General features: G+C 35.2%; 2 protein-coding genes and 1 non-coding gene across 4 annotated transcripts; 2 read left to right on the forward strand and 1 right to left on the reverse strand.

The window, feature by feature from the left end:
- Positions 1–349: 349 nt before the first annotated feature.
- LOC8285674 (protein NETWORKED 3A) lies at positions 350–1,578 on the forward strand. 2 transcript variants are annotated; one of them, XM_015714963.3, is made up of 3 exons: positions 350–490; positions 567–706; positions 797–1,578. In XM_015714963.3, the coding sequence occupies exons 2-3, from the start codon at positions 616–618 to the stop codon at positions 1,393–1,395; spliced, it is 690 nt and encodes a 229-aa protein (XP_015570449.1). In that variant the 5' UTR covers positions 350–490; positions 567–615; the 3' UTR covers positions 1,396–1,578. The 2 variants fall into 2 exon arrangements, with proteins under 2 accessions (XP_015570449.1, XP_002512651.1); XM_002512605.4 differs by having other exon boundaries at positions 407–706.
- Positions 1,579–2,039: 461 nt separating this feature from the next.
- Positions 2,040–7,200, forward strand: LOC8285675 (coiled-coil domain-containing protein SCD2). The gene is made up of 17 exons (XM_015715168.3): positions 2,040–2,594; positions 2,678–2,862; positions 2,954–3,029; positions 3,135–3,176; positions 3,279–3,341; positions 3,636–3,685; positions 3,771–3,798; positions 3,900–3,971; positions 4,103–4,213; positions 4,293–4,353; positions 4,835–4,951; positions 5,106–5,227; positions 5,510–5,579; positions 5,791–5,832; positions 5,978–6,018; positions 6,460–6,586; positions 6,782–7,200. Exons 1-17 carry the CDS (start codon positions 2,232–2,234, stop codon positions 6,898–6,900), a joined length of 1,689 nt encoding a protein of 562 aa, XP_015570654.1. The 5' UTR covers positions 2,040–2,231; the 3' UTR covers positions 6,901–7,200.
- A 202-nt stretch (positions 7,201–7,402) lies between these two features.
- On the reverse strand, positions 7,403–12,573 carry LOC8285676 (the record flags this gene model as incomplete). The annotated part of the gene is made up of 7 exons (XR_007217719.1): positions 7,403–8,267; positions 8,358–8,474; positions 9,119–9,197; positions 9,417–9,559; positions 10,332–10,602; positions 11,217–11,614; positions 12,286–12,573. It is a non-coding gene; the product is annotated as a DUF724 domain-containing protein 6 (transcript).
- Between the last annotated feature and the right edge of the window lie 3,718 nt (positions 12,574–16,291).

Raw genomic sequence — 16,291 nt, forward strand, 5'->3', positions numbered from 1 at the left:
TCATTAGCCATTTTTCCATATTGTAAATGTGTTTTTTTCCTGACGAATTTGTCTTTACTTGGAGGGTATTATGATATATGAATCTTGTGCCCTAATATGGTGAACTTGAATCATGACATGAATAAATTACCAAAACAAGGTAAGAATATACATATTAATGTAATAGGCACAATATCACCATTTTTTATATTCTAAAAGTTGAAAAAGAAGTTACACGTAATCAAAAGTTAAATATTAGCAACTTCAAATTTTGAGAGTCAAAATTATATGAGAATTAAAAGCCTTAACAGATAGACGAGTATCACGCAAATCACTAGCAAATAGGAAGAATTCAGTTGAAGAGTCCAAGAGAAAGAGAGAGAGATTTGTTATGAGAAATAAAACTAAAATCAGGGCATGATTTGCTAACAAAATATCAGTGAATTGAAATTGGAAGAAAGGAAGGGGGGGTCCCGTACGTTTGTTTTAGTGAGAAGGAGTTCAATATAATGTAGGTATCCTCTTAATAATAAGTTTAACCATCTTTATCATCTCATTTATTTTTAATTTGGTTTTCTTTATCAAAGCTTTCCATTTTGTGCGACCCTTCTTCCCTAAGAAAACAAGCTAGGATCAATGGAGGAAGACTTCTCTGCCCCTTTTTCATGGTGGTCAGATAGCCATAATCGTCCTCATCAGTCTCCATGGCTTCAAGCCATTCTCTCAGGTCTCTCTTTCTCTTTGTCTATTACATATTCTTCAAGAAAATGCTAGTCTAACACCAACGTGAAGAAGTAATAATAATAATTTAATGCAGATTTGGACCACAAGGTTAAAACTATAGTAAATCTTATACAAGACGATGGGGATTCATTTACTGAAAGGGCTGAGATGTTTTACAAAAGAAGACCCGACCTCTTGAAGATCTTGAAAGAGTTGCAGGAGTCTTATTGCTTGTTAGCTGAGAAGTTCGACCGCCTGAGATCACCATCTTCAATCATTAATACTGCCGTCAATACCAGACTACAAGATACGGATCAGACCTCGCCCATCTTCAAGAATTTGAACATGGAACAACACATTGATATTGATGCAGCCACGAACGAAGGTATTGAAAACAATGGCGGTGATAATCTCCGAAGGGATGGCGCGGAAGAGGAGAAAATATGGAGCGGATTAAGGCTGACTGTGTCGAAACTGATAGAGGATAACAGGAGACAGCAGGCTGAGCTGATAAGGAGAAATGATGAGAAGAGAGAAGTGATAAAACAGCTCCGCGAGCAAATAAGTAGACTGATGGAAGAGAATAGGGCTTTGATGGGTTGTGCTCATGTCGATTTGAAACGAATCTGTGAACATAATAATGTTTCCAAGCTGAAGGGCCTCAATTGCATTGGCAGGTTTCGCGACTTATGAATTAGTTTTGGTCTCCACATTCAAATGCAAATTTGTGTTTGAACGAAATCCAGGATTTTGTGTTTTGATTGTTGATTGGCAATAATTTTAGTCGAGCAATTGTCTGCAGCTGTCGCTGATGCAATGTGGATTCTCCAATATCCTTCTTACAAAATGTTATAGCATATCTCAAATATTAAAGAAGGTGTTCTATTGAACTAGACTCTACTCTGATAAAACAAATTCATGAGGTTTGAGACAGACACCCATATTAAAATCATTTTCATATTATTTTCTTTTTCAACTTTTTTATTCATAAGTGCAAATCGTACATGTGGATTGGTTTAACATACTACTCACTAATTGGTTTTCTATAATTATTAATTTATAGTTAATAAATCTTTCTTAGATATTTTATTTCAATATCAAGTGTTAAATCAAAGGTGAAAGAAAAAGTGCTCTGGTTTTATACTCCGTACAGCAAAGAAGTTTAGTAATAATATTCACATAGAATTATTATAGTGACCCAATTACATATTAGAAAAAAATTAATTTAGCACTCTAACAATACAAAAGAATCACAAAAATTTTGAAAGCAGCAAAATTAAATTTTTTGAAATTACACTAAATAATTATAAATTTATACGGTGGCATTAGTTAGTAAGCGGATAATATAACATATCTCCGTTCCGTTTCTCTCTAGTCACACTCTCTGTGTGCCTCTACTGTTCATAGTCGACAACGAGACCGCTGCTCTTCTCTCTCTCTCTCTCTCATTCTCTACAGCGCATCTACATCTAACACACAAACACTCATTTCCCTTACTAATTCGCACTCTTGTGTATATCTATCTATATATGGACCGTATGCGAACCGACAGCCCAACCTACGCGCGCCAATGGAGCAGCGAATCTAGCAACCCAGGCACTGGTCCCTCATCTCCGGCAGCAATGTCGCCTGGGCGTCACCACCACGCTCGCTCCTCTTCTGTCTCCGGAATATCTTCCATCAAAAGAAACCAGAATTTCGCTGCTAAAGCAGCCGCTCAACGCCTCGCTCAGGTAATGGCGTCTCAAACAGCAGATGATGATGAAGAAGATGATCTAGGGTTTCGATATAGTGCACCTCCTCCTTTCTCTCTTTCAAGGAACAATAATCCTACTAAACCTGCTGCAGTTCCATCTTCTACTAGAATCAATAATAGATCTTCTTCGCCTTCTGTATGTTTCTTTCTAACTTTGGTTTATTTAATTTTGAATTCGAAGTTTAATGTTTGTTAAAAATAAAATAAAATAAATCTTAGTTGGCGAGGAACTTAGTAGACGAAAGTCCATCATCAGTTAGATCAACATCAACTGGACGATCATCAATGTCTCTTAAAACAGCACCGCCACCGATGCCGCCGCCTCCTAGTAAAGGATCTCTTAGGACCGCGGTCTCTTTACCGCCGTTAGAGCCTCCTAAAAATGGGCAAAAGGACGGCAAAAGGTTAGACCTATTCTTACAATGACAAGATTAGTTATGCACTCAACTACTTAAATAAATTTAAAAGAAAAAACCGTATAATAATTTTGAGCAGATTTTTGACGGATGTTGGACTTCTAAATTCCAAAGATACTGGAGATCAGCGTGAGGCTTCTGCACTTCGCGATGAGGTATACGATGCTATATCATCTTAATTGTTAAGTTGTCCAATTTCTTCTTACTATTATTATTATTTTGGTTTTACAATAATGAGAGTTTGCTTTTTATGTTTTCAGCTTGATATGCTACAAGAAGAGAATGAGAACATGCTTCAGAAGGTGCAGTAATTTTCTTCTTCTTTTTTCTTCTATGCTAAGAGTGTTCTTGGTATTTGCAATTTACTTATTTTTAGTTTAATGAAACTCGAATTCACTTTACAGCTCAGGCTTGAGGAAGATAGATGTAAGGAAGCAGAGACCAGAGTTAGAGAACTTGAAAAACAGGTAATTCTTTTTTCCCTGCATTTTCAGGTCAGATTTTGAGTATTTGTATGGTTGGCTGCCATATCTTATATTTCCATTGCTTAAAGTCCCTACGGAGTGGTAATTTTTCTTCTGTTCTCTCTCTCTCTCTCTCTCTCTTTTTCTTTTTCTATTTTTTTTTTCTGGCCCATGGAATTTTCCTGTATTAACTATTTTCAAGTATTATCATTTGAAGACTCATAGTGCTCTCCTTCCCACCCTCATTCCATGATTTCACTGACACGGGACCATATGTTACTTACTCTGGGTCTTTAGGTTGCTGCTCTTGGGGAAGGAGTATCTTTGGAAGCTAAATTGCTGAGCAGGTAAATAGTTGTTCCAACAACCTTTTCAATTTACCATTTCCCTTCATTTTGTTTTTGTTATGACATCTTATGCTATCATCTCCAGAAAGGAAGCATCACTGCGTCAAAGAGAGGTAATGAGGATTTTGGACTTGATTGCCTTTTGCTTTTAGTCTGTTTTAGCTTAACAGACTCTGGAGGGTCTTTATGTTCTTCACTCTCTTTATTTCCTCAGGCTGCCCTTAAGGATGCAAAACAAAGGAATGTGATCGATAAAGAAATTTCATCAATTCGTTCTGAAGTGGAGGTAAGTTTGTCACCATATTGTCTGTGCCTTGTGCCATATTCCCTCTATTGCTAGTTTGGGTCATTTCTTTATAAGCTTTTTGGCATGCTTATGTTAGTTCTAAGGCATTTAAAAGTTCTTGCTTAAATCAGAATGCAAAAGAGGAGGCTACAGCTGCTGTGAGACAGCTTCATGGAGCTGAATCTGAACTCAAAGCTCTTCAGTTAATGACACAGAGAATGATATTGACTCAGAAAGAAATGGTTTGTAAAATGAGAGCATGATAAATTCATAATCATTTGTGAATGGGCTGTTTACTGTATTTGTACAATTGTGTATCAGGAAGAAGTTGTTCTTAAGAGGTGTTGGCTTGCTCGCTATTGGGGCTTAGCTGCAAGATATGGTAAACTGCTGGTCAAAATATGTTTTTAATTTATTGATTGAATTTTCTTTTTGTACTTAAAATTTTGCTAGTTCATTTGTTCTCTTTAATTACATATAAACTTAATAGAGCATTTGTCACGTTTTCTGGGTATAACTTGAAGATTAATCGAGTTATACTGGTTTATATGCAATGAAATTGCATAATCCCATTGGAGTTTAATCACCCTGTACTTATAATTTCAGCACTTCATTTTTTATATGGAATCATGATACAGGATGACCTATTGTGGTCTATTATTGGATTTCCAGTTAATATTCGCATGGGATTCCAATTTGACTGTAAATTTATAATGGATTTAGCTGCTTCTTGCAGCATCATAGCATGCATAATCTGCTGCCATCATTGTGTAACATCTCTATATTTATCTACTGAGCTGGCAATAGCAGTTCAACAGTCAAATTTAAGTCTAACTATATCATGTCATCTTTTCCATGTTTAGGTATCTGTCCTGATGTTGCTTTGTCAAAGCATGAGTACTGGTCATCCTTAGCGCCTCTTCCCTTTGAGGTGGTTGTTTCTGCTGGACAGAAAGCCAAAGAGGAATGTTGGGAAAAAGGTTGGTCCCACTATTTGATTCTAATATTAGTATATTTGCCTTGAAGTGGCAGCATTACTTGATACTTTTTTCAATTGATTAAATGGTATTATGCATTGTTTATCTCAAATTATTGATTATTTTATCAGGTTCTTACTCTTACAATTCTGAGTAGGTGATGACAGCAATGAAAAGAAAAGTAAAATTGTGCAGGACCTGAGTGATCTAACCGGTGAAGGAAACATTGAGAGCATGCTTTCAGTTGAAATGGGCTTAAAGGAGCTTGCTTCCTTGAAGGTTTCTTTCTATTTCATTACTTGTCTTTTAAATATTTGATTCTAGCTTATACTCAGTTTAAGGCACAATAAGTACTTTTTGTCAAGTTGCTGGTTTTCATTTTTCTCTTCTATTTCCTCGTTAACTGCAATTCTTTATTACAAGAAGAAAAAAAGAGGCAAAAGAGATGCTGCTCTTTAATCTTTCTCTTTTAACTCTTTATTCTATATTGGCAAATACTTTAAAATTGGCTTTACTGAAGACACAAATATCCATAACATTGTGTTGTTTGGAACAATCAAGGTCGAGGATGCTATTGTACTTGCATTAGCTCAACAAAGGCGTGCAAATTCTGCTAGAGTATCCATCTCAGGTGTGTGTTGTATGACCTTGTAACATACTTGGCTTCATGCTCCTCAGCTGGCAACTTTAGTTGGTTGATTCTGTTTCTTCTTATTATAGGATTTCTATTCTCCGCTCATCAACCCCACCCCCCAGCTTGCTTTATTACTTATACTCCATCTTAGATATTTGTCTGCTTTGTTGATGTGTATTGAATTCTTGTTTTTCATTGTTACTTTCAGATATCAAATCACCAGGTGATCCAAAATACATGGAGGCAGTTGGTAAGTCTTATCTGGGGATGCTAGATTCCAAATATTTTTAAATGCTGTGAAGATTGGTAGAACCTACTATAACTTGTCAAATTTGGTAGGCGATGTTCTTGTCATAGCGACTAAAATTATAATCTTAATCCATCTTTTCTCACAGAATTGAGTCCTGAGGAGTCTGAAGATGTTCTTTTCAAGGAGGTAGTGGCATTTCTTCTTCATTATCAATATTCTGTTCTTAATTATTTTTATAAAATCCTTTGCAATGGTTGAACCTGCTCAATGAAATTTGTGATATTTTCTGCATATGTTGTGGTTCTGGACCTTAAGATTGAAGCTTGTGGTGGATTGCTGATGAATTCGACCTAGATCATCCTGAATATATTTACTATCACTAGGCTGTTATATGTACCTTGTGTTAAATCTCAACTAGTGATGACCTTCTATAAATGCAATTGGATCAGCTTCCAGGCTTGTGAGAGAATTTTGTAGCTGTTCTTCATACCATTTAATTTTTTCATTTTCTTATTTCACCTTTGACTTAATTTACCTCCTTTAAGAGACTAGGCTGTACTAGTTTGTAATGAACAGGTGCTTTTGTCATGCTGAAACCAATGTATTTTGGGTATTTTACTCGCACAGGCTTGGCTTACATATTTTTGGAGCAGAGCCAAAGCTAATGGTATAGAGGAGGCCATTGCTAAAGAACGACTGCAGTTTTGGATTAACCGCCGGGGGCACTCGCCGAGTTCCCATGATGCTGTTGATGGTAAGCTTCATAATTTCCTGCTGCCAAGTTTTTCAAAAACCATAGTATGGTCAGTATTTACTAGATAATCACTTGGTGCAATTCCAGTAAATGTCCATTCAGCAACTCTTGTGGGTTTTATTATCTTCAAACGAATGGAGATTTTTTTAAGTAAGGACCTAATAATGATATTGCGCTTGGATGTTTGCTGTTTAGTCGAGCAAGGTTTGATGGAGCTGAGGAAGCTAGGGATAGAACATCGGCTATGGGAAGCATGTCGCAAAGAAACCGAGCAAGACTCTTCCACTAACATCACACAAAAATCTGCTGCATAATAAGGGCTCTGGCCTGAGATGTCTATATTTGCTTAGTACAAATTTTTTCTTCTGGTTGGAAGATATGAGAATCTATACTTAAAATTCTTTGTGATGTATGGCCTCTGGTTTTGTAGTCCAGAACAGTAACACGATACCAAAACCAAACCAAGGAGTAGGTGCCCTCCCTTCCCTGTGAGGGAAAAATGTAGATGTCAATTTTAACTGACAGTTGAAATTGCATGTTTTAGATTAAAGATTCATACAATTCTGATTTCATGGATGTACAAGCAATAGCTATTGACTTGTTCTTTTGTTCCTCGTCTTTGCTTAATACTACAAGCGAGCCTTTAAATTTTAATTAATTATAATTAATTATAATAGAGCAGTTGAACTTGCAAGTGCGGCTTAAATTAGAAACCAACAAGTTATGTCTTATGTAAAAATGTGGAGAAAAAAATTTTGTGATATATTAAGTGATAATTCGTCCTCTTGTCGATTACAGGATTGCAAATGAGCCATCTTTATTTTAATCCCAAAGAAGTTGGCAATAGCATTAGAATTAGAAAGGAAGATTTGTCCAGCCCATAATAACTCAATTAACATAGTAGCCAAACTACAATAAACACTTCTTTTTATGTTTGGAGGAGAATATAAACATCCGATTCTGATGGTTGTATCTAGCGAAAGATCACTTCACTTGGGGCCAAAGGATCATTTAGGAAACGACGTCGGTTACCAAGATGCAGCAGCTACGTTTTCAAATTCATGCTCCATATTCACAGTATCTTCATTCACAGCATTAGCGTTCACCTGCAGAGTGATGAGTTCAGAATCTTTCATCACCTTCATCGACACTTTCATTGCCCGTTGCTCTTCTAACTGGCTTATCAGCTTGTCAATTTTATCAACATCCTCTTCCAATTTTATTTTCTCATGCTTACCCTCTGCCATCCGAATGTGGACCTTCTTCGCCTCATCCTCTAGCCGTTTGCACCTATCTTTGATTGACAGCAACTTCTCAAGGCGCTCCGCTATTGCCTTAACCTCAAATCCATGCATTTCAAGATCAGCAAGGACTTCCATATAGCTCTCGAAAACTTCTCTACCATCGTCAACTCGCAACTTGGACATCTTCTCTATCAGAACTGCAAAGCTCAACATATGACCCATAGCCATTCCTTCGCGGCTCGCCTCTTTATGTCCAATCAGAGGACTGAAATGTGGTCTTTGTGGCAGGACTTGGAAAACTTCTAGAGATTCAATGTTTTTCCATATAAGTGAGCTCTTAAGAAATGGCATCTCTAGATTCTCCACAAGCTCAGTGGCTTCCGGAACAGTTATCACTGAAGATTGGTTGAAATTTTCTACTTTTCTTTCTCTTTTACCTGGACAATGAGCATATTCAATCGGAATAGTCGACAAAATAGATAATGCAACCAATCTTATACTTCACTCAAGACAAACTCAGAGTGTACCTGGAAAGCATGTTGATAAAGCTTGAGTGTTACAGGATTCCATCACAGCAGCCATGCTAACTTCTTTTGCCATGTGATTCTCCAAGGAAACTATGGCTGACGATCCGGTCAAGACATCTTGGAGTTATACAAATCGAAGAAAGGGTTCATATAAAGACAATATTGATCAAATGATAGAATAAAACTTAAGTGCCATTAGTTATTCCATTTCCATTAGAGAACTTGTTTCAAGTGTATGTTCATCCTTCACCTTCCATCTTATAATAAAAGCCAATCATTAGGGATCAGATTTTCTTTGAACAAGGACTTCCACATTAATTTTTTTTGGACGTGGTTTCAGATTCTATCATCAGCAAACACTAATTAATAAAAACCATATCAGAAACTTCTACGCTACAGAGACAAATATTGCATTTGGAGAAAAGGCAACCAGAACAGAATAGGTTGAATTGGCACTAAAGTATTTTTCCCTGTTTTGCAACTTCTGAATTGTTAAAAGAGGTCAATCAGTAAAACAATATGTCCATGCACTTATAAGTTGGTATGATCAGCATGTATCTTATAAAAAACATGTTCACCAAACAAATAATCCTGGGCATTCCTCACAGCACAGGCTGAGATCAAACCAAAATCAAGATTCATAAATTGACATTAACTTTCTATCTTCTATTTACCTCACTCTGTTTTTTAGGTTCTTTTTCTGTTATGCACCTATTTTTAAGGCTCCTAAAAGCAGAGGACTTTCAAGTTTCTATATGTACCTAAATGCTCCATGCTGATTACTGTAGACAATTCAGCCTCTTCCTTTGCACAATCTTGAAATTGACTTAGCCACATTTTATTTCAAAATACAGCATTATAGGCAAAAAGCAACAAGTAGCACATTGTTCTCCCTTTTAAACACCCCAGTTATGGTGCCTAAAGCTGTTTTCCCCTAATTAATGTCAGTTTTCTTATTTAATTGGAATACTCTTATTACTTTTTCCTTTCCATGCTGTTTTATGTTTCTAGATCATGAAAGTGCGTCACCACTGATATTCGGACTTGCTTCAATTATACCTCATCAGAATGTTGGTAAGCGTTTTCTGCATGAAGACCCCTCCTCCCCTCAACTAAGGAAAAGGAAGAGTGAGCATCTTTTTCCATATGCTCAATTTCAACTAGGATTTCAGCCAAGTCTCCTTTTGTCTTTTCCTCTCTGCCTGCAAATCATTTACATTTGCTCTTATTGAAATAAGATCCTATTATACAAGGATAAAGAAAGGAGGCCTCTACCTACAGCTGGAACCCACTGGCTTGTAACTTTAGAACTCATCTGTCTTTTCCTTTTCTCCATGTAGCCTGTCACTTTATTCTCCAGTAAAGCATCTTGTGGACTAGGATCTTGCATTAGTAAGAAAAGCATAGAACATAGACTCAAGGAAAAGAGCAGTCAATGGAAAAAATTTACACAAGTCTTAAAAAAGAAATCACACATTGATCAGAGCATAACACTCATTCACTTAAAGAAAGCGGGCTTACAATATTATTTCTCCTAGAGGGACTATCAGATACAGAAGAAGGCAGATTGGTTGAGCAATTGGTTCCTATATTTCCCCCTACATTTCCCGCACCTTGTATTTCTTGGTTTATAATGAAAAGACTATAAACCAAGAAATACAAGGTTCGGGAAATGTAGGAACCAATTGCTCAACCAATCTGCCTTCTTCTGTATCTGATAGTCCCTTCAGGAGAAATAATGTTGTAAGCCCGCTTTCTTTAAGTGAATGAGTGTTATGCTCTGATCAATGTGTGATTTCTTTTTTAAGACTCGTGTAAATTTTTTCCATTGACTGCTCTTTTCCTTGAGTCTATGTTCTATGCTTTTCTAGTCATTTAGTTAGGTCAATTTTTCATGAAACTGCATCCTAGATAAGGGTTTGACAGAGTTTGCTTTTTTCAAGTTTTTGGAAGGGCATGAAAGTGCATCCTCACCTTTAGGTGGTGTCTTCCTTACTTTCTTACTTGGTGATTGTGCATTACAAGCCATTGACTGCTCTAATGGATTCTTCCTTGACTTTTTGCAAAACAATTTCTCTTCTCTGTAATCCTTTGCTGTGCTTAATTTTCTGCAAGAAGATTTCCCTTCAATCTCATTCATCGCTCTGATTGAACTCTCAACACTTATAGCTACCTCATGGTCTTCTGCATTGCTGTCAGCATTTGTTGATCTCTTCTCTTCATATTGTACAGCAATAGATATATCCTGAAACAAAACCTAGTAAATAAGCTACCACAGAGCAATTTAGCTATCTAAAGATAATTCCAGTTAAGAAACTTAAATAAAAAAATAAGTCTAGCAAAGACAAAAAGCTTACAGACAACTGTTGTCAAAAAACCAGCAATAACTACTCAATTTGTTTACACTTCCTTTTCACCCCAAGAAGTGTTGGGGTGTATGATATCCTAGATATCCAATAACACTGATTCTAGTTTAAATTCTTCACAACATACAAGTGGTTTTTAAAACCACATATCCTTGGCCCCTTTGTTGACACAAATTCACACATTTGTTAACAGTTCAAAGCAAAAGAAAACAATTTCCTAGTCATTTAGTTAGGTCAATTTGTCTCCAAGGATCTAATTAATGTGTCCCACAACCACTAATGAAGAAAAAGAAACATATATTTACCCCTCCTTAGACACAATTCAATGCCAATGATGGATCAAAACATATCTATCATAGTAATGTGAACAGACTTGCAGGCATGCAATTTTCCTACTAAGTCTCTCCAAAAGAAAGTGAGAATAATAGAGTAAACAACATTCAACATCGAGTTGCAGCTTTATGTAAAAGAACATAGAAGGAAGATGGAATACCCTGGCAAGATTAACCCATACACCATCCATCAAATAGAGATGTGGCCTTATTTCAGATTGACTCAGCTGCATCTCCTTTTCTGCATGCTTTAGAGAGACACTGTACCTTCTGTAAGAATTTTGCTAATGAGGGCTTCCCTCCAACTTGACTCATGGAAAACATCAACTGCTTCCAAGATCTCAAATTCTGTAATATCCAACTTAGGAGGGGGAGGGCGGATGTGGAAGCAATCAACAGTTTCTTTAATATGACCATTTGAGCTGCCACAATCTAGCAAGAAAGAATTGAAGCCGACTTCCTCAAGAACAGTTGCTGGAAACCAAGCATCTTCTAAGTTCTCTTTGTCAAGATTCACCTCTACAGCCATCCCTTTACTAAACCTTAATCCTTCCGTTCTCTTTGAAGAGTCAGTAAACCATATCAGTCTTGTGTATCAAAATCATAAGTAACAGTATCAAGAAATTGAAAGTAAAATGGGAAAAAACACATGGTATAAAAATATGGATAATGCTTCAAAACAACAAATATCACCGTTCATTGTTGAAGGAACTTTTATAGAAATGGAAAAAAGTTACTTGTACACCTGCTTCTTCAAACTTGGGCCAAAAAAACTGCAAATATCATGTTTATTTTTGTCTGGAACATGATTCAACCATATAAAAGATTTATTGTGAACAATGTTTAACAGGAAACCAAATGTCATGGCTATGGGCCTAAGGAAAAGATAAAACACGATACTGTAACCTTCAAGAATGGTTATTACGGTACGGGGAGAAAATCTGAACGATCCTGGATTCCTAATCAACATATTTTGGCTGAATACAAGGCATCCAAGCCTTTTGTCCGGCTCACATGGAAACGCCTAAAACGTACATTGATTTGCTTCAAAAGATACTACTGTTAGCTAGTAATTTGAGCATAAGGCTAAAGTAACTGAATGAAAATGACAAAAAGAGTAAGGGCGTGAGCCACAAATGGGAAAAGATAACAAGGAAATTTGAACCAGAAACCAGAAAATTCCAACAGCACTTTAAAAAAAAAAACATGCAGATGAAATAAAAAATGCACCTTTTGTTTTTGGGGTCGAGACCATGCCCCATTACTCCAATCCCACTGAAAACTCAAATCTTTAGAGGAAAACTGAAATTGTTCGGGTGGGTTTTCAAAAACAACAGTGTACTTCTTTGAGTTGGTCTTATCATCCTCAAAAACATCAACTTTAGTGACGATACCCTTCCACCAGCCATCACGGTGAAAGGCGTCAACGACATCAAGTGGTTCAGTCTTTGGATTCTCATTTCTAATCAGGACCCGGTAGTTGAAAGATGAATAAGCTGAACCACCACATGTATTTCTTTAACTACTCAAAAAGGAAGTAACATAATGATCAAACTGCTAATTAATGCCAAAGTTCCTTTTGTAGGTGGTTAGTTGCCGCTTGCCTGCAAGTTGTTTCAGCCTTTCAGGTTTTGGATGTAAAATTAAAACGTATCTAATTTAGGTTTAATGTACGTCTTATAGTGTTATTTTAATACACACACATATACCCTATCAAAACCCAAGAAAAGAAAAGAAAAAAAGAAAGCAGCAACTTTCCCTGTGGAGCCCTTTGCCTGGGGTTGGAGAAGCTTTAAAATATATATGCACAGAAAGACAGTTCTTTTGTCATTTCTCCAGTGGAACGTTGCCAAATGTTTCCGTTGGAAGATTTGGAATCGTTTGGATTTGGATAGGCTTTTTATTGAACTTTCTCTATCTGTGCTTCTATAATGCAACTCCCTTTAGTTTTTCATTTTTCATTTTTTATTTTTCATTTAGCAAGCATGCGGTTGCAGGCTTTTGTTCTTTGCCCTTAAAACCTTATTTTATATTATATTATATTTAGGGCACACCATACCATAAACTTACTCTAAAAGTATATAGAAGCAAAGTGAAGTAATGTCCTAGTTTTCTAGGCATGTGCACTTGAATTTAATATTGGCATTAACATAGAGAAAAAGAATTTCTTTTGGTGGAAAGGTGCGCATGGGAAAATAATGGAAAGAAGACCATTTCTAAAGGTGATTTTGACCCCATTTATCTCATCTCAGCTAATCCCTTATCTACCACGCACCTTTTTTTTTTTTATATTCTTTCTACTTAGTGACATGGGGTCAAACTTAACAAGCTTTAGAAAGAAAAGAAATAAACCCTTTATTTGTTTGCCATTAAAGTATTTGTCCATTGCCCTAAAATATAGTATCATGGAAGCCTAGAAAAAGAAGGAAGGAGAAGGAATAGGAGTGCCCTACATATATGGGTGTTTGTTTCTTTTTGTTTTTCATTGCAATTATTTCAACTGAAATGATTACGGTGGATTAAGATAAACTCCTGTGATTAAAATATATTGGCTAAGATCAAACTCTTTTGATGTATACACTTTAATCTTGACAGCAGAGTTTATATAGAAGTTAGTTCAGATGGGCCATCAGAAAGAAGACAAAAGGGAACACGGTTGAGGTTGGCTTTCAAGAAGAATATATGCGTGTGGTTTTTCCTGCGTAGGTTTTGCCTTTTGTCTCTATGAATATATGGGTCGAGTCTGTCTTGGGGTGAAAAATGAGTCATGTTAGCATAAGTCTCGTATAAATGGAAAAATTATTTTCTCCAACATCCTCAAGTGGAAATCATTCCCCACTTCACTTCATCATTACATCGCATGAATTTGTGTTCTCTCTATATTTTTATATTCTCTCTACTTCACATTGCATTGTAATCATAATATTATCATGTTTTATTTTGCATAGTCTTCACACTTGTATGTGTATATATAACCAATTTTAACCTATTAAAATGATTTGGTTTTTATTTAATGATGCCATAATCTAATGATTAAAATTTTGAAATTTTTCTCACCTATAAGTTTGAATGGGAGGCTCGGATTTTTAAATTTTTATAGCTCAAACCTAGCTAAATATATTGTCATATGAAATGATTATCATAGATGTAGTTTATTTAGTTCTTCATTGCTATACATTTAATTATTAAATAAATTTATACTTTAAATTTATTTTCAAATTTAGCATATAATTTTTATTTTAGTAATTTATTTTAATTTTAACATCTGCTAAAATTATTAACTAAAATCTATTGATATTGTTATAATTCTTACAATAAAAATTGAGTTAGAAATAGAGTCGTTAGTAATTTCATAACTAAAAATAATATTATTTAATAAATAATTAGGTTGTCTGACATTATATATTATTTTCTAATATTATATTTTTATTTGAGTTCAAAAGAATATCTAACAACCCAATTTATTATATATCTCTTTTTTCTTTTTTCTTTAATTATTTGTTGCAGCGATTAAAATCATTTTCTAAGTTTTAAATTTAAGACCTCAAACAAAAATACTAAGAAAAAAAATTATCTGAAGTTAACAAATCTAATACTAATTCAATTATTTTTCTCTTTCACTAGAATTATAAACAAGTTTTAGTTAATAATTTTAATTAAGGATAAAATTAAAAATAAAGGGACTATTAACTTCTAGAAAATAAAAAATATGAATTTTAAGAGAGAATCTTTAAATTAACTTAAAAGGAAAAAGAGCCACCAATTTGAGATTAAAAGGTGAGCCAATTGTATACTAGATTGATTTAAAATGGTTAGGAATCATCCATATATTTTTATATGTATATGTAAGCGTATCTCATTTGAAAAGTTGTAGCTTTTACAATTCCCATTACTCAGATTTTAATACCTTTGCTTTAGTTGCTAAGATTATTAAGAAAATCTACGCATTTCCATGCACACTCGATTCACCCGTGTGGATTGTCCCCTTCCAAAAACCATATATCCCATTTGCCATATGGAAAAAATTAATTTATTCAAATTAATAACTTCTTACTACTAATATTACGTCATAATTAAGGAAATTTTATAATTATTTTTACTTAATAGACGAAAAGAAAGTAACGCAGCTTTTATTTTCCCTGTATGAAAATTTAAAATAAGCTCATATCATGAAAAGATCTGATGGTTGGAGAAAGAAAAAAAAAGAAAGTGAAACTTTGCTACTTCGCTTCCATTACAAGACACGCAAAAGCTTACAATATGGGCTTCATTTCATTCCATGCTGCTACAACTACTCTTTAATTTACATCACATTCCCCAACCATAGTGGTGCCCGACAGCAGACTTTTGGAGGGGAAGTTCACTGTAATTTGTTTGGCCTTCGGAAAGAGAGATAATAACCCAAAAATCAAAATAATCTTTTTTTTCTTTTTCTTTTCATGATCATGAATTTAAGATCAACTTAGTGGACAGTGCCAGATCTCTGACCACACGTATGAATGTAAAAATTTTGGATTAGAGAAAGGAATAAAAGTTGAGGGAAAAGAGGAACAGAGAAATGGCTTCTGTTCTGCTACTACTCCGATGATAGAACAAGTATAGCCAGCCGGGCATATAGAGGAACATTCAGTTTATACCAAAGCCAAAGAGAAAGGGAGATTAAACGACTCGTGAATGTGTGCTGTATTGAGTTCCAAGTAATGAGCCTTTACTTGTACAATGGCCAGACAAAATGAAAGGCTTTTCAAGAAAGGTCACCTCTAAAAGATTCTTCTTTGAGCATGTACAAGAAATGTGAACTGCAGTGTCTGGTTGCTGTATTTTGAGAATAAGTTCAAATCTTCCATGATTATAAAGCCATTCTGTCTACGACTACGACTATGGATATAAGGCTAGCTGCATATGTCCTAACACTCGTTAGATAATAGAATATCTCTTCAATGATAAAGATTTTCAGATTCTCTAGGATAAAATTTATTTTCTTTGAAAAAGAAAAAGAAAAAGAAAACATTTAACATTTTCTTGTACTTTCCTATTATACATGATGATTTTAGGCTTACGTGACTGACTCCTGTATTATATTTTTCCTGAGAAAACCAAAAAGAAAAGTCCTGATTGCTTCTAGCTATAAACAATGTGTAGTTCTCATAAGTCATCATTCTGCCTCGCACTCTTTTGTAGAGCAAAACCAATTTGTTCAAGATTTTTGCATAAAGAGACAGATCACAAGTGTGGC

Source organism: Ricinus communis, chromosome 10, assembly GCF_019578655.1.
Source record: "Ricinus communis isolate WT05 ecotype wild-type chromosome 10, ASM1957865v1, whole genome shotgun sequence".
Taxonomy (NCBI): domain Eukaryota; kingdom Viridiplantae; phylum Streptophyta; class Magnoliopsida; order Malpighiales; family Euphorbiaceae; genus Ricinus; species Ricinus communis.

Coding starts and splice junctions, on each gene's coding strand:
- LOC8285675 (XM_015715168.3), top strand. CDS start 2,232: ATGGACCGTATGCGAACCGACAGCCCAACCTACGCGCGCCAATGGAGC. Junction 2,863..2,953: donor GGGCAAAAGGACGGCAAAAG/GTTAGACCTATT, acceptor AATTTTGAGCAG/ATTTTTGACGGATGTTGGAC. Junction 5,228..5,509: donor AGGAGCTTGCTTCCTTGAAG/GTTTCTTTCTAT, acceptor GGAACAATCAAG/GTCGAGGATGCTATTGTACT.
- LOC8285674 (XM_015714963.3), top strand. CDS start 616: ATGGAGGAAGACTTCTCTGCCCCTTTTTCATGGTGGTCAGATAGCCAT. Junction 707..796: donor GCTTCAAGCCATTCTCTCAG/GTCTCTCTTTCT, acceptor AATTTAATGCAG/ATTTGGACCACAAGGTTAAA.